The 20,296-nt window shown below is 43.2% G+C and overlaps 1 protein-coding gene across 1 annotated transcript in view; it reads right to left on the bottom strand.

Moving 5' to 3' along the window:
• INPP5D (inositol polyphosphate-5-phosphatase D) overlaps nt 1–20,296 on the bottom strand; it is a 199,705-nt gene that overhangs the window by 79,625 nt on the left and 99,784 nt on the right. The window contains exons 4-5 of the mRNA XM_073625717.1: nt 18,497–18,659; nt 3,420–3,560 (exon numbers count right to left, since the gene is read on the bottom strand). Coding sequence (XP_073481818.1) covers nt 3,420–3,560; nt 18,497–18,659 — 304 coding nt within the window. The remainder of the gene's footprint in view (nt 1–3,419; nt 3,561–18,496; nt 18,660–20,296) is intronic.

Below are 20,296 nucleotides of genomic sequence, written 5' to 3'. Positions count from 1 at the left end.
ATATAAAATGTATATATTTATATTTATTATATATATTTATGCGTATAGCTTGTTGTCCTCGAACCTTTGTCCCAAAAACTGGTTCACTGACTTGGAACCAAATTCAGACTACTAAAGCTGGCTATACTACACTACACTACACTATACTATACTACACTACACTACACTATACTATACTACACTACACTATACTATACTACACTACACTATACTATACTACACTATACTATACTATACTACACTATACTATACTACACTACACTATACTATACTACACTACACTATACTATATTATACTACACTACACTATACTATATTATACTACACTACACTATACTATACTACACTATACTATACTATATTATACTACACTACACTATACTATATTATACTACACTACACTATACTATACTACACTACACTATACTATACTACACTACACTATACTATATTATACTACACTACACTATACTATATTATACTACACTACACTATACTATACTACACTACACTATACTATACTACACTGCACTATACTATACTACATTACACTATACTATACTATACTATACTATACTATACTATACTATACTGCACTATACTATACTACACTGCACTATACTATACTATACTACACTACACTATACTATACTACATTACACTATACTATATTATACTACACTACACTATACTATACTATACTACACTACACTATACTATACTACACTACACTATACAATACTATACTACACTATACTATACTATACTATACTACACTACACTATACTGTACTTTACTACACTATACTATACTATACTACACTAGTAGAATCTTTATTCAAAGAAATTGGATTATTTGTTTCATTCTCGTTAATGGGGGTCAAATCAACGATTTCAACCATAGAGGAAAGTTGAAAGAGAAGGATGGACAGTTTAGAATGAACACAATTTTAACTCTGCATTTGGTTTTTGTTTGGGAAAAAAAAAGTCATACTTATAATGCACATGTGCATCCCGAAATCAAACGTAGAATCTGAAACATTGGCACACCGATCAAATGCATATTTGCAGGGTTTTCATATGAAATCTGTCAAATCCATAATAGTACAATCAAATGCTCTGATGAATGATTATTCTTATTTTCTCTGGGGAAGTTTGAACACTTTTTTGCTGATATATGACCAGCTTAAAGTGGTTGTAAACCCTTACATATACCCACTGAAGTGACTGAGATGAAACAAATCCTCCTACATTAGCTGTACCTGTTTATCTGCAGTCATCTCTATTTACAGACTTCTAATGCCCCTTACACGCGATCGGAAATTCGGCCAGCAAAAGACCGACGAGAGCTTTTTGTCGGAAAATGCGACCGTGTGTATGCTCCATCCGACTTTTGCCAGCCGAATTCCAGCCAGCAAAAGATTGGGAGCATGTTCTCAATTTTTCGGTCGGAAAAAGTTCCTATCCGAAAATGCGATCATCTGTAGCAATTCCGATGCAAAAAATTGCTACGCACGCTCGGAAACAATTCGACGCATGCTCAGAAGCAATGAACTTCATTTTCTCGGCTCGTCGTAATGCTGTACGTCACCGTGTTCTTAACGGTCGTAAGTTAAGTGTGTGTGACCGTGTGTATGCAAGGCAAGCTTGAGCAGAATCCCATCGGAAAAACCATCATATCTTTTTCCGACTAAAATCCCGATCATGTGGACGCGGCAGAAGGCTTAATGTACACAGGACATTTTAAAACCTCTCCTGAACGATTTAACTTGACAGATAGTAACCAACGTTTAAAAAGATCTGCTTTGTTGCGTTTACATGCCGCGTTTGCTTTTTTTTTTCTCAAATGGTCAAAAATGTATCTCCTTTAAAAACGCCTGTAAAGGAAACATGGCTAAGTGCGAGTTACCACATTTACACGCGTTTATATGCGTTTACAAGCTGTTACAGGCATTTGCTGTTTCAAATGCCTCTGAACATCCGTCCTGAATGCATTTTTTTGCTTTCCAAAAAATGCTTCTAAACTCAACTGCCTAGAAATGACTATAAACAACCCTCTGTACATGTACCATACCTCCCAACGTTTTGAGATGGGAATGAGGGACACCTACTAGCAAATGTATGTAGGCATAGGACACGCCCCCCTGTCATACCCCCTTAAAGGAGAATTAACCCAAAAAAAGGTTAATTAAATCCACAAGGTTTTTTTTTTTTTACCTCTACTATTCCTTTATATTGGCTTTTAAAATTTACAAATGCAGCAATTTAGAAATTGGATGAAAGGTTTAGCACCGGGAAACACTTTTTGAAAGATAAAAAGTGCATTTTATACACCTCTATATAGATCAGACCAAAATGAGGGGGGAAGAGGGACCAAATCAGGGACAGTCCCTCGAATTTAGGGACAGTTGGGAGCTATGCATGTACTGATAAGATAACATAGAGGAGAATTCAGGGGCAGCTGAAAAAAATGCCCAACTGCTCCTAAACGTAGATTTACCAGAAGCAGTGTACATGAAGCCTTACACACAGGTCAAAGGGCTGGCAGGGGGCCGGCATCTGATATCACATACTGCATAGCATAGATAGGAGAGCTGAATGTAATCTGAAACATGAGTGGAGGGAAAGGACCCACCTCCCCTCTACACAGCCTCATAGGGCAACATGCACAGCTAAGGATGTCAACCACCTGCTGTGTCCTGAAGATTGGTGGGCCATCTCCCGAGATTTTGGGGTGTCATGATAGCCTGTCAGAAGTGACTAATGCAGATAGCAGAGGGAAAGCAAAGGAGGCGAAAATTACACGTGGTGCTTTGAATTGAGGCAAGTACACACTATAGAGGGATATTTTAATTTCAGGCTTACAGCCTCTTTAAATGTTAATTTCTAATTGGTAGGTTTGGTTTACTATGCATAAGTGACCTTTTCACTGTGGTGTTAAATGGAGCCTTTGGCTCCTGCTGCTGTCAGTCAAATCCTGTGATGAGGGAGCAGGGGGCGGGGCAGAGACGCACTGTGTATATCTATGGAAGCACACAGCCTGGCTTGGGATCGAGCCCACACAAGAGCCCCCATAGTAAGTGGCTAGCTATGGAGGTACTCGCCGGCAAGGGACTCCAGAAGAGGAGTATTGCAGAGAGCAGGTAAGTATAACAGGTTTATTATTTTCAGAAATATAGAAGGTTTACAATCACTTTAATCAGCACAGATGAACAGGAAAAACAAATCAATAATTCATTGCTCTAAGTGTAAAATAAATTTGATAGGTTTATAAATAAATTGCCTATAATCTAGGAATAAGGCAACTATTCTATACGTGTTTTAAAACCTTCATGTCTCCCTGACATATGAAAAGATAAAAACAGACTTACACTTAAAAATGCCATTTTGAGTTGTTCAGTAATATTTGCATCTCATTACCTGTACAGCCCTGTACAAAGAGTCATCAGAAGCTTCTTGAACTGTGGGAGGCTCTGAGATCCATTGCGCACCATCTCACAATCGCTGCTCATGTGCAGACTCAAGTACTGACGAATGGCCTGTAAGTGCTCTTCTGGAACGCTATAACACAAAAATGAGGAAAGAAAATGGTTGTTTTTTTTTTCAGTGGAGAAAAGTTAGAAAAATAAAAAGACCATCATTAATGCATTGCTATGGGCTGCTACACTCTGTAGGTTGAATTTGACTAACACAAGACGTATTTTTATGATGTACTGTACATGTATGAGTTTTTAGCTTGCCTCTTTTTCCATAGGAAACAGAAACAGCCCCATTTTACACTGAGACATAGAAATACTAAAAAGTCACCCGTCTACTGTATTTTTATAGGAAGTATTATAAATTTGCTCAAGACTTGTTCATCAAATGCACTTGAATAAACCACAGAATTTTTTTTTCAGTTTCTTGGGTGTTCAGAAAACTACCATGTATGCTAATGTATACATTTGAAAGACTACAAAAGATAAAACCTTTTTTTTAAATAATTGGATAGAGTAGTGAGGGCAGTGTCATTGATAGAGCATGGTATCTAGGGTACGTGCCCCGCATCTCCTAAGAAAGGCCCCAGGTTTCCAACACTGGGATTGCCCACCACTGCAGCACTGGGCATCTCTCCTGGCTAGCTGCCTGTCAGAAAGATAGCTGAGGGTAGCTTCCCCTATGCTCCTCCTCAGCTTTGACATATCACATGACATAAGGGAGCGCCTGAAAGGAAAGACATCCCTTGGCATTGAACCGCGTGGCACCCGAGGTCTGTAAATTTAAGAAGGGAAGTGGGGAATTGTACTAGGGGCACAATGACTTGGTAGATGGGGTGATAACAAATATTTGTGCCTGGGGGGGAGGATTTGTGCTGCAAAAGGGGATTGGGGAGGTGTAAAATATTTGTGCTGGAGGAGTGATTGGAGGGATTTGTGCTGGGAGGGGAGATTTAGGAGGGGGAATGATTTGTACTGGGAGCAGGGATTTGGGTGTTGGGGGATTTGTACCTGGAGGGCGGATTTGGAGGGGATTTCTGCTGGGGGGGTGGTTGGTGCTGGGAAGGAGTATTTTTGGCGAGGGAAGAGGGAGGATTTGAGCTACAAGGAGGGATTTTTGATGAGAATGGTTTGTTCTGGGAGATGGATTTTGGAGGGGAAGAGAGTTTTTGAGGGAAGAGGACCTGTTGTCAGAGAACGGTTCTTAGGTTTGGCACACCTGCAACTGCCCAGCAAAATCTGAGATTGGCACATAGAAATTCGCGAATGGCACATAGAAGTTCGCAAATGCGAATGCGCATGCGCGTACGGGCACAAATGGCCCCAAGGATCCATGTGCCGGTGCGCACACAATGTGTGACAGATTCTGGCACCCAGTCGACTATTTAACCACTTACTTAGTGTGCACTTAAACCCCCCTCCTGCCCAGACCAATTTTCAGCTTTCAGCGCTGTAGCACTTTGAATGATAATTGCACGGTCATGCAACACTGTACCCAAATTAAATTTTTATCATTTTTTCCCCACAAATAGAGCTTTCTTTTGGTGGTATTTAATCATAGCTGGGATTTTTATTTTTTGCTAAACAAACAAAAAAAGATGGAAAATTTTGAAAAAAAAAAATCATGTTTCATAGTTTGTTATAAAATTTTGCAAACAAGTAATTTTTCTCCTTCATTGATATGCGCTGATGAGGCGGCACTGGTGGGCACTGATAGGCACAGTTAAGGCGGCACTGATAGGCACAGTTAAGGCGGCACTGATAGGCACAGTTAAAGCAGCACTGATGGGGACAGATAAGGCGGTAATGATGGGCACAGATAAGGCGGCACTGATGGGCGCTGATGGGTGGCACTGATGGGTGGCACGGATAGGTGGCACTGATGGGCACTGATAGGTACCACTGATGGGGGGCACTGATGGGCGGCACTGATGGGGGGCACTTATGGGTGGCACTGATGGGCAGTACTGATGGGCACTTATGGGCACTGGTAGGTGACACTGATGGGCACTGATAGGTGGCACTGATGTGCAGCACTGTTGTTGCACTGATGTGGGCGCTGATGGGTGGCACTGTGGGCGCTGATGGGTGGCACTGATGGGTGGCACTGTGGGTGGCACTGATGGGTGGCACTGTGGGCACTGATGGGTGGCACTGTGGGCACTAATGGATGGCACTGTGGGCACTGATGGGTGACGCTGGTGGGCACTGGTAGGCGGCACTGCTGCCTATTGCTGTGGGGGCAGATGATCGCCGTGATCGGGGTTTTTTCCTCCTCACGCTGTCAGCGCGAGGAGGAAAAATAGCCGATTACCGGCTCTGTTTACATCACATGATCAGCTGTCATTGGCTGACAGCTGATCATGTGGTAAGGGGTCGGGACCGACCCCTTACTCTGATCTGTGATCAGGCGAGTCTCATAGACTCACTGATCACTGAGCGCGCCACGCGTGCCCTGCAGGGGGCGCGCAGGCCGCTTGTGCACGGGACGACGTCAATAGACGCAGTCCCGGCAATGTAGATCCGTGCTGTTGCCGTCATTTGGCAATAGCGCAGATCTGAAGAGGTTAAAGCCAGCAGTATGAGCCATTAGTTTCTGGATGATCCTAACTTCCCCCTGTGTGCTCCTGTGTTCCTGTTCTTGGTATTATTGGATTTCCTGTGACCGACCTGGCTTGCCTTTAACCTGTCTTGTCTCCATCTCCGGCTTTGACCCTTGGCTTGTTCCAGTGACCCCGCTTCTGCCTGCTGATCCGTACTTGGCCTCTGGCTTGCTCTGCTGACTCCGCTACTGCCCAATTACCAGTGAATGACCCCAGCTGACTCCTGACCCTGCGTGCTGCTTACTCCTGGCTGACCTTCCGTGCATGACTTCAGGCCTGGCTCCTGACTCTGCTCCTAGCTCTCCCTGCTGCCAAGTCTCACCCCGTACTCCTGCCCAGCAGTGCACCCTGTTCGTCAGTCGCCATCCAGCGGGCATCTCTTCATCACCTCAGCCTGTGCCAGCTGGCAATCCCTGCTTCTCTGTACTTAGCCACAGGGGAAGCCCTCTCAGCACTTCAGCCTCTGACCAGGTACGTGACACCTGTGCTGGGGAGACCCCCAAGCTCTGAATCCTATGCTCTATTCATTTTGTACCCTGACCTCTACACTGTGTGCATTGCATACTTCTGACCCCTGCACTCGTCACATTATATAGCCCTGATCCTTGCATTCTGTGAGGTAAACGTTTTTGTCCCCTGCACATAGAGCGCACACACACCTGACCCCTGGATTTGGTGTATTACTTACTCCTGACCCCTGCACTCAGCACACAGCACATGGCTCAGCCCCGCCCCCCCACTCTCTCCTCATTAGTTCACTGGCTGTGATTGACAGCAGCAGAAGCCAATGGCTCCCACTGCTGTGTAAGCCAATGAGGAGAGAGAGACCTGGGAGAGTGGCTGCTCTCATGTACATCACTGGATCGAGATGGAGCTCAAGTAAGTATAAGGGGGGGCTGGGGTGCTGCACCCAGAAGGTTATTTAACTTCATGTATAGAATGTATTAAGGAAAAAAAACTTCTGCCTTTAGAACCACTTTAATGAAGTTATTCTTTAAGGTAGGCTCAGACAAAGAGGGAGATTTACTAAAACTGGTGCACACAGAATCTGTTGCAGCTCTGCATAGAAACCGATCAGTATCCAGGTTTTATTGTCAAAGTTTAACTGAACAAGCTAAAGTTAGAAACTGATTGGTTACTATGCACAGCTGCACCAGATTCTGTGTGCTCCAGTTTTAGTAAATCAACCCCAAAGTGTTAGCTCTCAGACTATTTTCAGTGTGGACAAAATCATGTGCAATGGAAGAGCTTCATATTTAATAATGAATGTGCTGAGGTTAATACATGTGTGTCAGACTCTTGCTTGTGGCACAGGAATCAAAGCATATTTAGGGAGTACAAAGAGGCTTTGCATTTATTTCTTTATATCAGCCTGCCTATAGATGGTTTGAATGTCGTCCGGTCCCTGCCGACGTTCAAACCATCTATGGCTGGCTTTAACCATGCTTCTTTAAGCCCCTTCCACTGGTAACGCAATTTGGCCATACCCACTGTTTACCACGCACCACATTGTTATTCTTTTTTTGGGTGTCCAGAGATGCCTCTCGTCTTTTAAAATCCTAGAAATGCCCATGGGCGAGGGGTTAGAACCATCGGCAGGTTTTTAATAGCTGTATGTGTCTCTGATAGAGAGATTTACGCTCTCTAGCTGCCTTGATCACCAGTGTCACTGGGAATGAAAGTAAGGTTAAATACAAAATTGCCACCAGAACAGAAATGCAAGAAAAAATCTTCCTATGGGAAAACTTGCTCCTTGAAACTGTCTACAGGACAGGAAGTGAATGGAAAACTCCCTAATGAGACACAGATGGCAGAAAAAAAAAAACTGACTGCAGTTTGAGAAAATATTTCCTTGTTATCTCTTGATTGGTGAAGTTTCATCAACAATGCCAGGCAGCAATGAAAGCTAACTAATACAGCACATTCAGTTTTCAATTATGACTGTGTAACTCGGATGGGACAAAAATTATAAAGAGGAATTGTTCTCAAAAAGTTTCCATAAATATTCAGTGATGTCTAGATTTGGTGAATGATGAGGCCACGGAAGGGTTATGGTTTTATCAGGTGTTCAGTATACCATATTGGTTCTGGTGTTCAGGAAACCACTTTAGAATGTGTTTAGGATGCTTTATAGATGCATCATTATCCTGGAATACACTAGGGATGAGCTCGATGTTCGAGTCAAACGTACGTTCGACTCGAACATCGGTTGTTCACCCGTTTGCCAAACAGCGAATATTATTGTACGTTCACGGGAAATTCGAGCGCCGTGGAAAGCCCCATAATGCACTGCGAGATCGCAGTGAATTGCTGTAGGATGATTGGCCGAAGCATGCACCTGACCTTCATGCATTGGCCAATAACAGCTTGCTCTGCTGAGAGAGCCATACAGTAATTGGCCAAAGGCAGGGGTGCCTTTGGCCAATCATGACTCAGGGGGACCAGGGCTGGTGCAAGGATTTGGATACCCTAGGTGGAACCTAATTTTGCCGCCCCCCTTGGCTCCACCCCTGACCCCCACCACCCTGCTCATGTATACCCCACCTTTTTAATGAAGCGCCCATAAAACGCAGCCCACCAGCGTCTATCAAATGCAGCCTACCAGTGCCCATCAATGAATCTTTGCTTGCTTCCATTCATTCGGGGGTCAGAAAACACAGATACAATTCTCTGCTGCAGCTGCGCCTCTGACACTATGTGGCTGCCTGCTGATGCTGAGACTTAGTTGCTTGCTGCAGAGAGAAGAGAGTAGGAACACCAGTGGCCGGGTGCCCTAGGCAGCAGTGCGCCCTAGGCGGCTGTCTAGTTTGTCTAGTGGTAGCACCGGCCCTGAGGGGACCAAGTCCATGCCCCACACTATATAAGGCTGCTTACATAGAGGCCATGTATAGTGTGTGGACGGAGATTGAGCTAGATTAGGCAGGCAGGTTAGTTAGTAGTGGCGTGCAGGCAGTGTATTTAATATATATATATATATATGTATATATATATATATATATATATATATATATATATATATAGTCTAGTATATATATATAGTAGGGATGGGCTGTCTGTTCGAGCCGAACATTGGCTGTTCGCCCGTTCGCCGAACAGCGAACAATTTGGGGTGTTCGCGGCAAATTCGAAAAGCCGCGGAACACCCTTTAAAAGTCTATGGGAGAAATCTAAAGTGCTAATTTAAAGGTTAATATGCAAGTTATTGTCATAAAAAGTGTTTTGGGACCCGGGTCCTGCCCCAGGGGACATGTATCAATGCAAAGAAAAGTTTCAAAAACGTCCGTTTTTTTCGGGAGCAGTAATTTTAATAATGCTTAACTTGAAACAATAAAAGTGAAATATTCCTTTAAATTTCGCACCTGGGGGGTGTCTATAGTACACCTGTAAAGTAGCGTATGTTTCCTGTGTTTATAACAGTCCGAGAGCAAAATGACATTTCTAAAGGAAAAAAAGTCATTTAAATGTGCTAGCGCTAGTGCCGGCTATTAATGAATTATCGGTCCCGACAAAACACATAAAAGTCATTGAAAGTCATTGAAAAAAAAATGTATGGGGGTCCCCAAAAATTCCATTACCAGGCCCTTCAGGTCTGGTATGGATATTAAGGGGAACTCCGCGCCAAAATTTTTTAAAAAATGGACTGGGGTTCCCCCAAAAATCCACACCAGACCCTTATCTGAGCACGCAACCTGGCAGGCCGCAGGAAAAGGGGGGGACGAGAGAGCGCCCCCCCTCCTGAACCGTACCAGGCCACATGTCCTCAACATGGGCTTATCGCAATCTGGCAGCCCCCTTTAACAAAGGGGACACGCAGATCCCGCCCCTCCCCATGTGAATTGGTAAGGGGTGCATTGTAACCCTACCATTTCACAAAAAGAAAGTGTCAAAATGTTAAAAAAACCACAGGAGACAGCTTGGGACAAGTCCTTAATTAAAAATAAATAAAAAAGAGATTCCAGCGATGTAATCGAATAAATCCATGCTCCTACTCCAGCGATGTAATCCAATTCTCGATCTCCAGCGATGGATGATCTCCAGCGATGGATGATCTCCAGCGACTCCAGCGACGAACACGCACAGGATCCTGCCTCCACCAGAGGCACCCAGCCAATGACGTGGCGCCAGCTTGACAGCTCTTATGTAGCTGAGGGCGGGGCCACCCATCACGTGACCTCATCCCCCTTTGACAAGGGGAAACGCCGGGGTTTCCCAGTGACGTGTACGGGTGACCACGCCCCCCTCTGATGCAACAGGAATCCTGTGTTGCATCAGAGGGGGGCGGGGTCACCCGTACACGTCACTGGGAAACCCTGGCGTTTCCCAGTGATGTATATTTTTTGGTGAATGGGTAGGGATACAATGCACCCGATACCCATTCACATGGGGGGCGGGGATCTGCGGGCCCCCTTGTTAAAGAGGCATCTAGATTCCGACCCCCACAACCACCGGGCAAGTTGAGGGCATGTGGCCTGCTACGGTTCAGGAGGGGGGGCGCTCTCTTATACCCCCCACCTTTTCCTGCGGTCTGCCAGGTTGCATGCTCAGATAAGGGTCTGGTATGGATTTTGGGGGGAACCCCACGCCATTTTTTTTTATTGTGGCACGGGGTTCCCCTTAAAATCCATACGAGACCTGATGGGCCTGGTATAGATTTTGGGGGGGAACCCCATGCCATTTACAAAAAAAAAATTGGTGTAGAGTTCCCCTTAATATCCATACCAGACCCGAAGGGCCTGATATGGACTGGGGGGGGACCCCCGCCATTTTTTTCAATGATTTTTTATGTATTAAAGATTACATTTATGGAATGGAATTAACATTTCAATATATTTACATAGTAAAAATCCTATCCAACGCCAGTCTCCACATAGACAAATTGGAAACACTCAGTACATTACCAAGTTAATTATCAAACTTCCTCTAACTAATACATGGCTATTCTTGGGTTTCTGTTGCAGGTGTGGGCTCCTCCCCCTCATCTCCCCTTCCCCCCCCCCTCCCGGGGGGCGCGCTAAGTGTGGCTCCTTGTAAGCCCCCTGAGGCTGGCTCTCCTGGGAGAGTGAGGGTGGCCCCCCGAGCCCTCCAGTGTTTCCATTGGCCCTCAGCACATATCCTGGACTAGAGAACACCCATTCCACCATTTAGCGGTAAAGACTCATTATCTTGGTTTAATCCAAGTGATGCACAATAATATATATTTATCTATTTGAATTTAATTTATGTAATTCTTTTTTAGATCCAACTGTCCCCCTGAAGAGACCATATACAGGTCGAAACGCGTCGGGGCTTGCTATTTATGTAACATGTAACCTAATTATGTGTATTAATATGTGTTTGTTACTGCACTGGGGAATAAGATGTGTGTTACTGTACCAGATGATTTTCTATACTGTACTTCAAACCATGATATTGGATAAAACTTTTTATACATCTATTAAGAACTTCCTTTCATTATGTGCATTGCTGTTTTAAAGCCCCATGGGGAAAATTATTTTTCTTTAATTCAATTTCCGGGGTGCGCAGCCTTTCTTATCTCTTTTATGTGTGTCTTCCTTTTTTCATATTTCAATTTTGGGTGGTTAAACACCCCTCCCCACCTTGACACATTAGAGATAAGACATGGGCTGTGTGTTTCCTTCTCTTCACGTATCCTGCACACTGTTAATCAATTGTTCCCACTCGGTTAACTTTTAACAATCCCATGCATGAGGGGGAATCTAACTTAGACCCCCACACTGCATGATATTCAATTGCCTTACATGGCAATTGCTGACAAACTTTATTTATATTCTACCTATTTTCATACTGACATTCGATGCAGGAACGTGAGGACCTGGAACCAACACACAGCCCATGTAAAAAATTCAAAAAATTTTAAAAATGCAAAATAAACTAAAAACATACCAGACCATCAACATTTGCTGTGTGCTATGTTGGTGATCCCATGAAGTCAGTCATTCATGTCCTACTGACACCATCCCCAATATTTTTGTTTTTGTTTTGAGGGCCATTTTTTGGACTGGCGGGTGTTGGTGGTGCCTCCTCTCCCTTCTTGGGGTGAGTCTGACCCCTCGCGGCTTCCCGGCAGGAAAAGGGGGGGGGCATGCGAATTCCTTTGCGTGCCCCCTTTTTTGCTCACCGCTGCAGTTAAGGTGAGCTCTATCCTGCCGGCGGCGTCCCGTGTTCATCTCCGGACGTTTGACGGAGTGCGCATGCCTGTAAGGGCCCGGCTTGCGCACAACGTCATGACGTCACGCGCATTGCGGCGGAGATGACGACAGTGGTCGGGGCCTGTAGGCCTTCCGGGACGCCGAGGGAGCCACACAGGGGCCGCTCCATCAGCGGTTCCAGTGCCAATCCCTCCGGGTTTTTTTTTTTTTTTTATCTTGGAGGCGGTGTGGGTGGGGGGTTTGCACCTGCACATGATTATCCCATTTGCCTGAATTTGGATATAAAGGGAGACTGGAGGCCTGATAATCAGACATGATCTCCTACAGGCCAGGATGAATGCTACTGCTGCCAGGTTCTTTCTACACTAGAGCCCTTATTTTTGCATGATCGCCACCAAGCTTATCACATTGAACCTATCAACAAGTCCAACATTATCTCCAACCTACACGATTTATACAACTGATAAGGTAAACTTTTTGTTATTTCACTTTTATTCCACACAGCACTCTCCTACATACACACACCATCCTACATACACACTTTCACATTTTGATTTGCTTTTCACTTTTTTAGTTCACTTTTCATTTTTGTTTTCACACAGTAGGCACCAAGCAAGCACCATGTCATGTTACCACACCATGCACCACCTCATTCACACCATTCTCCACCACACAATGCACTCCTCTCCATTCAGGCCATCGTTGTTGCTGTGTTTTTTTTTTTTTTTTTTTTTTCACACACACATCTTTTTCCCTCTTTTTCACCCATTCTATCCTTCTTATTAACCTATCCATTACAATAGTATAATACACCTACCATACCACTGCATTGTTGGATCACACGATCATTAAATCTTATTGATTACATTTATGGAATGGAATTAACATTTCAATATATTTACATAGTAAAAATCCTATCCAACGCCAGTCTCCACATAGACAAATTGGAAACACTCAGTACATTACCAAGTTAATTATCAAACTTCCTCTAACTAATACATGGCTATTCTTGGGTTTCTGTTGCAGGTGTGGGCTCCTCCCCCTCATCTCCCCTTCCCCCCCCCCCTCCCGGGGGGCGCGCTAAGTGTGGCTCCTTGTAAGCCCCCTGAGGCTGGCTCTCCTGGGAGAGTGAGGGTGGCCCCCCGAGCCCTCCAGTGTTTCCATTGGCCCTCAGCACATATCCTGGACTAGAGAACACCCATTCCACCATTTAGCGGTAAAGACTCATTATCTTGGTTTAATCCAAGTGATGCACAATAATATATATTTATCTATTTGAATTTAATTTATGTAATTCTTTTTTAGATCCAACTGTCCCCCTGAAGAGACCATATACAGGTCGAAACGCGTCGGGGCTTGCTATTTATGTAACATGTAACCTAATTATGTGTATTAATATGTGTTTGTTACTGCACTGGGGAATAAGATGTGTGTTACTGTACCAGATGATTTTCTATACTGTACTTCAAACCATGATATTGGATAAAACTTTTTATACATCTATTAAGAACTTCCTTTCATTATGTGTATTGCTGTTTTAAAGCCCCATGGGGAAAATTATTTTTCTTTAATTCAATTTCCGGGGTGCGCAGCCTTTCTTATCTCTTTTATGTGTGTCTTCCTTTTTTCAGATTTTTTATGTATATTGTCGGGATCCGGCAATACATTACAGCCACAAGCAATTTTGAATGACATTTTTTCCTTTAGAAATGTCCTTTTGCTGTGGTACTGTTATAAACATGGGAAAGATGCGCTACTTTACAGGCAAACTAAGGGGACCCCAGGCACAATATAAGGAATATTTAATTTTTATTGTTTCACTTTAAGCATTATTAAAATGACTGCTCTTGAAAAAATAGCTGTTTTGAAAACTTTTTTTGGCATTGATTCATGTCCCCTGGGGCAGTACCCAGGTCCCCATACACTTCTTATGGCAATAACTTGCATATAAGCCTTTAACCAGGGCATTTTCACCCCCTTCCTGCCCAGGCCAATTTTCAGCTTTCAGCGCTGTAACATTTTGAATAACAATTGCATGGTCATGCAACACTGTACCCAAATGAAATTTTCATTTTTTTCCCCACAAATAGAGCTTTCTTTTGGTGGTATTTGATCACCTCTGCAGTTTTTATTTTTTGTGCTATAAACAAAAAAAGAGCAACAAACTTTTAATCGCGGCCGCTGGGCACGCGAAACGGGCATCGTGCCCGCCAGGCACGCGCAACGGCTCCCGATACCGTGCCCTCTATACCGCCGGAAAGCCAAAGACGTCATATGGGATGGGAGAGCCACCTTGCAGGCATCATAATACTATAGGCGGAATGTGAAGTGGTTAAAATGAACAGTGTACTTTTGTGGAATTTAGCAACTCTTCTATTAAATGTTTGCCTTTATTGTAAGTTGCTGACCATTCTTCTTCTTCATTCTTGCTGGGGCAGTTTGGCTATATTGTTATTGCTTTTGTCACTTTTCCCTTGATATAATCAGCGATTTACGGTTTGTGTCATCAAATGTACCAATCATTTGGCCTCTGAAAGTGGTAAATAATGCACTGCTTTTATTGCAAGTGCTAACTGGCAATCATCCAAATATGATTCATCTTCCCAGTTCAGTATGTAAATGTTATTTAGCATAATCAAATGTAAGCTTCTTGTTCATCTAGTCACTTCCTGTATCTTATATTACAAAGCTACTTTTATGATGCATGTAGAAGTTTCATTATCTGTAAGGGTTCATTCATGCTATTATAAAAGAAAGATTTGCGCTAGCTGTATACACAATACGTGAAAAAGTATTATTAGAAATAAATAAAAACCGTGAAAGGAATCCTGCTGATGGACACTATAACTCTGATATGAGGGCACAAAAAATAGATATAAAAAGAACAGCGTACCCTGTTTCCCCGAAAATAAGACCTAGCGTGATTGTCGGTGATGGCTGCAATATAAGCCCTACCCCCCAAATAAGCCCTAGTTAAAGTCCCTGTAGGTCTTATTTTAAGGGTAGGGCTTATTTTCAGGGAAACAGGGTAGGGCTTATTTGGGGGGTAGGGCTTATATTTCAGCCATCACTGACAATAACGCTAGGTCTTATTTTCGGGGAAATAGGGTAGGCACTGGATATATATCCCAAATGTGAAATGTGTTAAATCAATATATCAATATAAGAAATAGCAACATCAATAAATGACATCCACCATACACCGGTTGATATATGTTTATTGGATGTCATTTATTGCTGTTGCTATTTCTTATATTGATATATTGATTTAACACATTTCACATTTGGGATATATATCCAGCGCTGCACTGTTCTTTTTATATTAATTCCTGCTATTGCACCCACACATTTCCAGACAAAGTTCACTGAAGTGCACATTCTAGCCATGTTAATCATGTTTCCTGCTTTGAAATGTCTATGTTGCTGTGTTAACGTGTGTATTTGTATATCATTTATGTGAACCAACCCTAAAGGACCCTTGTGAGAAAAAATTCACTAACAGAACCAGGTTCTCCTGGGTGGTCACTGTCCAATGTTAGATGGGCACCAGCATGTTCTGCTTAGTGCAATGAAGAAGCATGTTCCAAAGACATGCTGGAAGGTTAATTGGCTTCTGTCTAAATTGGCCCTACTATATGAATGTGAGTTAGGGACCTTAGATTGTAAGCTCCTTGAGGGTAGGGATCGGTATGAATGTACAATGTATATGTAAAGCGCTGCGCTATATATAAGTAACTTAAATAATAAATAATAATAATGTTGGGGTAAATTAAGCACACACAATTAAGGCTCATGCAAATGGTCATAAAGAGGTCATGCAGGGTTCAGAGTCCCCAGATGTTGTGCACAGCTGCCCATTGACATCAATTAGAATATATGGCTCTATGCAGATATGCACTGGGGGTTGTGTAAAGCAAGCTCACGCACACAGATTTATTTACCAAATGCAGACTATCAGTATTTGGTGCCAACGTCTGTGCACATGTTTTACACAACCCCCAGTGCATACCCGCGTACAGCCACATCTTCTAATTGATGTCTATAGGTGACTTTATGCAGCAGCTTCAGGTGTCGGGAAAGTGCTTACGCAGGTCCTAGACGCTGTACATGACTACTCAACATGGCTGAACCCAAAGTGAATTTCATAGTACACATTAAGAGAATTAGTACAGTGACAGACTTGGAGAAAATAGGCTGCCATGCCTAATTAGTAAACTACTGCAAGTGTAAATGATCTTTTGTGGGAGACAGTGTAAGGATAAATGGATTTACTTCAATAAGTCTATATTATACAAGACTGAAGAGCAATATCAATGAGGTCTAAAGCAACCGTTCATAATTTAGATATGATTTTTTCGAAGGCATGTCAGAAAATGAAACAAAGTATACTTTTTGATGATCCAGAGAATGTCCGATTACCAGGAGATTAGGTTTTTCCCCTGCTGGAGCAAACTGGATAATGTTTTATAGCAGGGGCAGGAAACCTGAGAGATGGAGATCTACCTAAGTAACATGAAGGAGAACAAAGTGCACTGGGGTTCAGCCCCCCCCCCCCTTTTTTTTAAGAACTTAACTAGAAAGGGCTCACTAAATTGTAAGAGTGACAAATATAATATGTCACTGTAAAATAAAAATATAATCTATCTTAAAATTTAGCTTCAGTGAGAAACTTATTCACTCTCATTCCCATTTTTTTCATATTTGAAGAGTAATTGACCACCTCTACAAGTCTGGTACAGGAGTCCATCATGAAGGCAGAACAACTGGTACTGAAGACTGACTTTCTCGAATAGTTTCAGCCCCAATTATAGGGCAATGTACAGAGGTCAGTAGTATGTAGGGCAGTATACAGAGGTCAGTAGTAGGTAGGGCAGTATACAGAGGTCAGTAGTATGTAGGGCAGTATACAGAGGTCAGTAGTAGGTAGGGAAGTATACAGAGGTCAGTAGTATGTAGGGCAGTATACAGAGGTCAGTAGTATGTAGGGCAGTATACAGAGGTCAGTAGTATGTAGGGCAGTATACAGAGGTCAGTAGTATGTAGGGCAGTATACAGAGGTCAGTAGTATGTAGGGCAGTATACAGAGGTCAGTAGTATGTAGGGCAGTATACAGAGGTCAGTAGTATGTAGGGCAGTATACATAAGTCAGTAGTATGTAGGGCAGTATACAGAGGTCAGTAGTATGTAGGGCAGTATACAGAGGTCAGTAGTATGTAGGGCAGTATACAGAGGTCAGTAGTATGTAGGGCAGTATACAGAGGTCAGTAATTTGTAGGGCAGTGCACCAAGGTCAGTAGTATATAGGGCAGTATACAGAAGTCAGTATTGTATAGGGCAGTATACAGAAGTCAGTAGTATGTAGGGCAGTATACAGAGGTCAGTAGTATGTAGGGCAGTATACAGAGGTCGGTAATTTGTAGGGCAGTGCACCAAGGTCAGTAGTATACAGGGCAGTATACAGAAGTCAGTATTATATAGGGCAGTATACAGAAGTCAGTAGTATGTAGGGCAGTATACAGAGGTCAGTAGTTTGTAGGGCAGTGCACCAAGGTCAGTAGTATATAGGGCAGAAAACAGAGGTCAGTAGTATATCGGGCAGTGTACAGAGGTCAATAGTGTATAGGGCAGAGTACAGAGGTCAGTAGTATGTAGGGTAGTGTATAGAGTTCAGTTGTAGGTAGGACAGTGTATAGAGGTCAGTAAGGATGTATTGCAGTATACAGAGTTCAGTAGAATATAGGGCAGTGTACAGAGGTCAGTATGGCAGAGGACAGGGTCAGTATGACAGTTTACTGGGGTCAGTAGGGAAGTGGATGGGCACAAGAGGTTATTGAATGGTGTCAGTCAGAAGGGCAGTAGACAGTGTCAGGGCAGTGGATGGTCAGTATGGCAGCCTGACTAATTGTGTTATTATGTACCTCCCATTGAAAATACAAACACTTTGATACATTTTCTGTAAACCAGGCCCTGTGTTCTTTAATCACACCAAAAATACTCTATTCATGTGAAGAAAGAGCTAATGATGGGAGAAAGGCATATTGGAGTATATTGGATTTTGGTGTGGCAGGAAAGGGTAGCATCTGTAATGAGAGCAGATGTACTGAACCAAGTGTGAAGGCAAGTACCGGTAGCATGTACATTGATAAAGCAGGATGCATCGATAAACTGACCCCAATAGTGGGTGTTTGTGCAATACATGCCCAGCATGAGAAATTACTTCAAAGAGGTGCTTTTAGTACATTAATTACCTGCGAGTGTCGATGTCCTGTAGTCTTTGTAGAAATGTTTCAGAAATGAACATCAGACTATTCCCAACATAATTTTTTTCTGTGACCAAAGGGCATTCCTTCACTTCTGAAGATAGCAACGTTGGGGTAAAATTCCTAGGTGGCACATTTGGGGGGGGAGGGTCTGTGAAGACATATGCGGCATCAATAAATACAATGAATAGCCTAATGATATTTGTATTTTAAAACATAGGTTGCCAAAACCAAAAGAGCAGGTGTCAGACACAAATTTTTAAATAAATTAATAAATCTACAGTAAGTATGGGACTATGTGAGTGGACCTTCACCCTCCCAATCCACTTTCTCCCATTCCCCTTCTGCTCTTTACTCACACAATTAGATGGTATATTTATTTTGGTGTTTTTTTTGTTTTTTTTTTGAGGGGGGGCTACCTAGCTCTGTGAAGTTCCTTAGGGGGGCCCGGCTGTGTCTTCATAGATTTTTCAGCCAGCCCCCTGATAATGTGCTGCATTACAAATGCAATGCACATGATCATGAGGCTAGTTGCAAGAGCCCTGAACAGACAGAAGCCCCCCCAGAGACATCAGAAGAAGATGGTGGCTCAGGACTGGATGTGTTGCAGCAGAGCGGGCAACTAGGCAGAGTGCTACATAATCAGTGAATTTCTGGAGGGATCAACGGGCATCCTTTGGCACTTAAAAATATACCAGATCTGACAGCCATGCCTTGATATTTTTATAATTTTTATAATTTTTATATATTTTTTTAATCTCTCTTGGTCCTGAAAAATTTATAATGGTGATGATACCTCCTTGTTGGCAGGGCATCGGCCATTTTTTCTTTGGGATATCTCTTGGTTCTATGCTGTATGACATATACTGTTATTGTGCTTGTACCATTCTACCTTATCTTTGGATGCTTAGTCTCGCCGTACCCTGCCATTGTATGTGTTTTTCTTTTCTTTCTTAAAAAACTTAATAAAGAAAAAGTAAAAAAAAATAAAAAATGTATATATATATATATATATATATATATATATATATATATATATATACAGGGGCGTTGCTAGGGGGTGGCTATTGGGGCTATAGCCCAGAATCTGGGGCCCATAGCCCCGAGTCTCTTGCCACAGGGTCCCTGCCTAAGCAGCGGGTTGCGGCTGCTGCGGCAGGCGGGCTGGCTGCATGAGAGAGGCGGAGGAGAGGAAAGAAGTGAGCTCTTCATAGCCGGGCCTCTTCAATTTGGGAGCGAGGTGCGGCGAGCAGCAGAGAGATGACATAATCTCTCACTGTCCGCCACAAATCGGCGCTCTCCTGCTCTCACTAAATGGACCAGTGCTGTCAGCCTGCTACAATGCAGCATCAATGCACATTTGGTGGCACTGGCTGGCATGGCAAGTGACAATCCACATCAGTTGGCAAGTGACAACCCACATCTAGTGGCCGGTGGCGTGGCAAGTGACAATCTGCAAATGGTGGCAAGAGATGTGGCAAGTGACAATCTGCAAATGGTGGCAGGAGACGTGGAAAGTGACAATCCACATCTGCTGCCAGGTGAAAGTGGCAAGTGACAATCCACCACTGGTGGCAGGCGACATGGCAAGTCACAATCCACATCTAGTGGCAGCTGACGGTGGCAAATAACATGCTGCATCTGGTGTCAGGCGACGGTGGCAAGTGACATGCTGCATCTGGTGGTGACACGCCCAGCAGTATGGTGAGTTGAACCACTTCATTATATATTAGAATGTAACAATAGAAATAATGCACTTCAATCACCCTGACACCATATCAACCATTA

The sequence above is a fragment of the Aquarana catesbeiana genome, linkage group LG04 (genome assembly GCF_042186555.1).
Source record: "Aquarana catesbeiana isolate 2022-GZ linkage group LG04, ASM4218655v1, whole genome shotgun sequence".
NCBI lineage: Eukaryota > Metazoa > Chordata > Amphibia > Anura > Ranidae > Aquarana > Aquarana catesbeiana.
The sequence above is the reverse complement of the archived record's forward strand: the minus strand, read 5'-3'. Positions and strand labels throughout refer to the sequence as shown.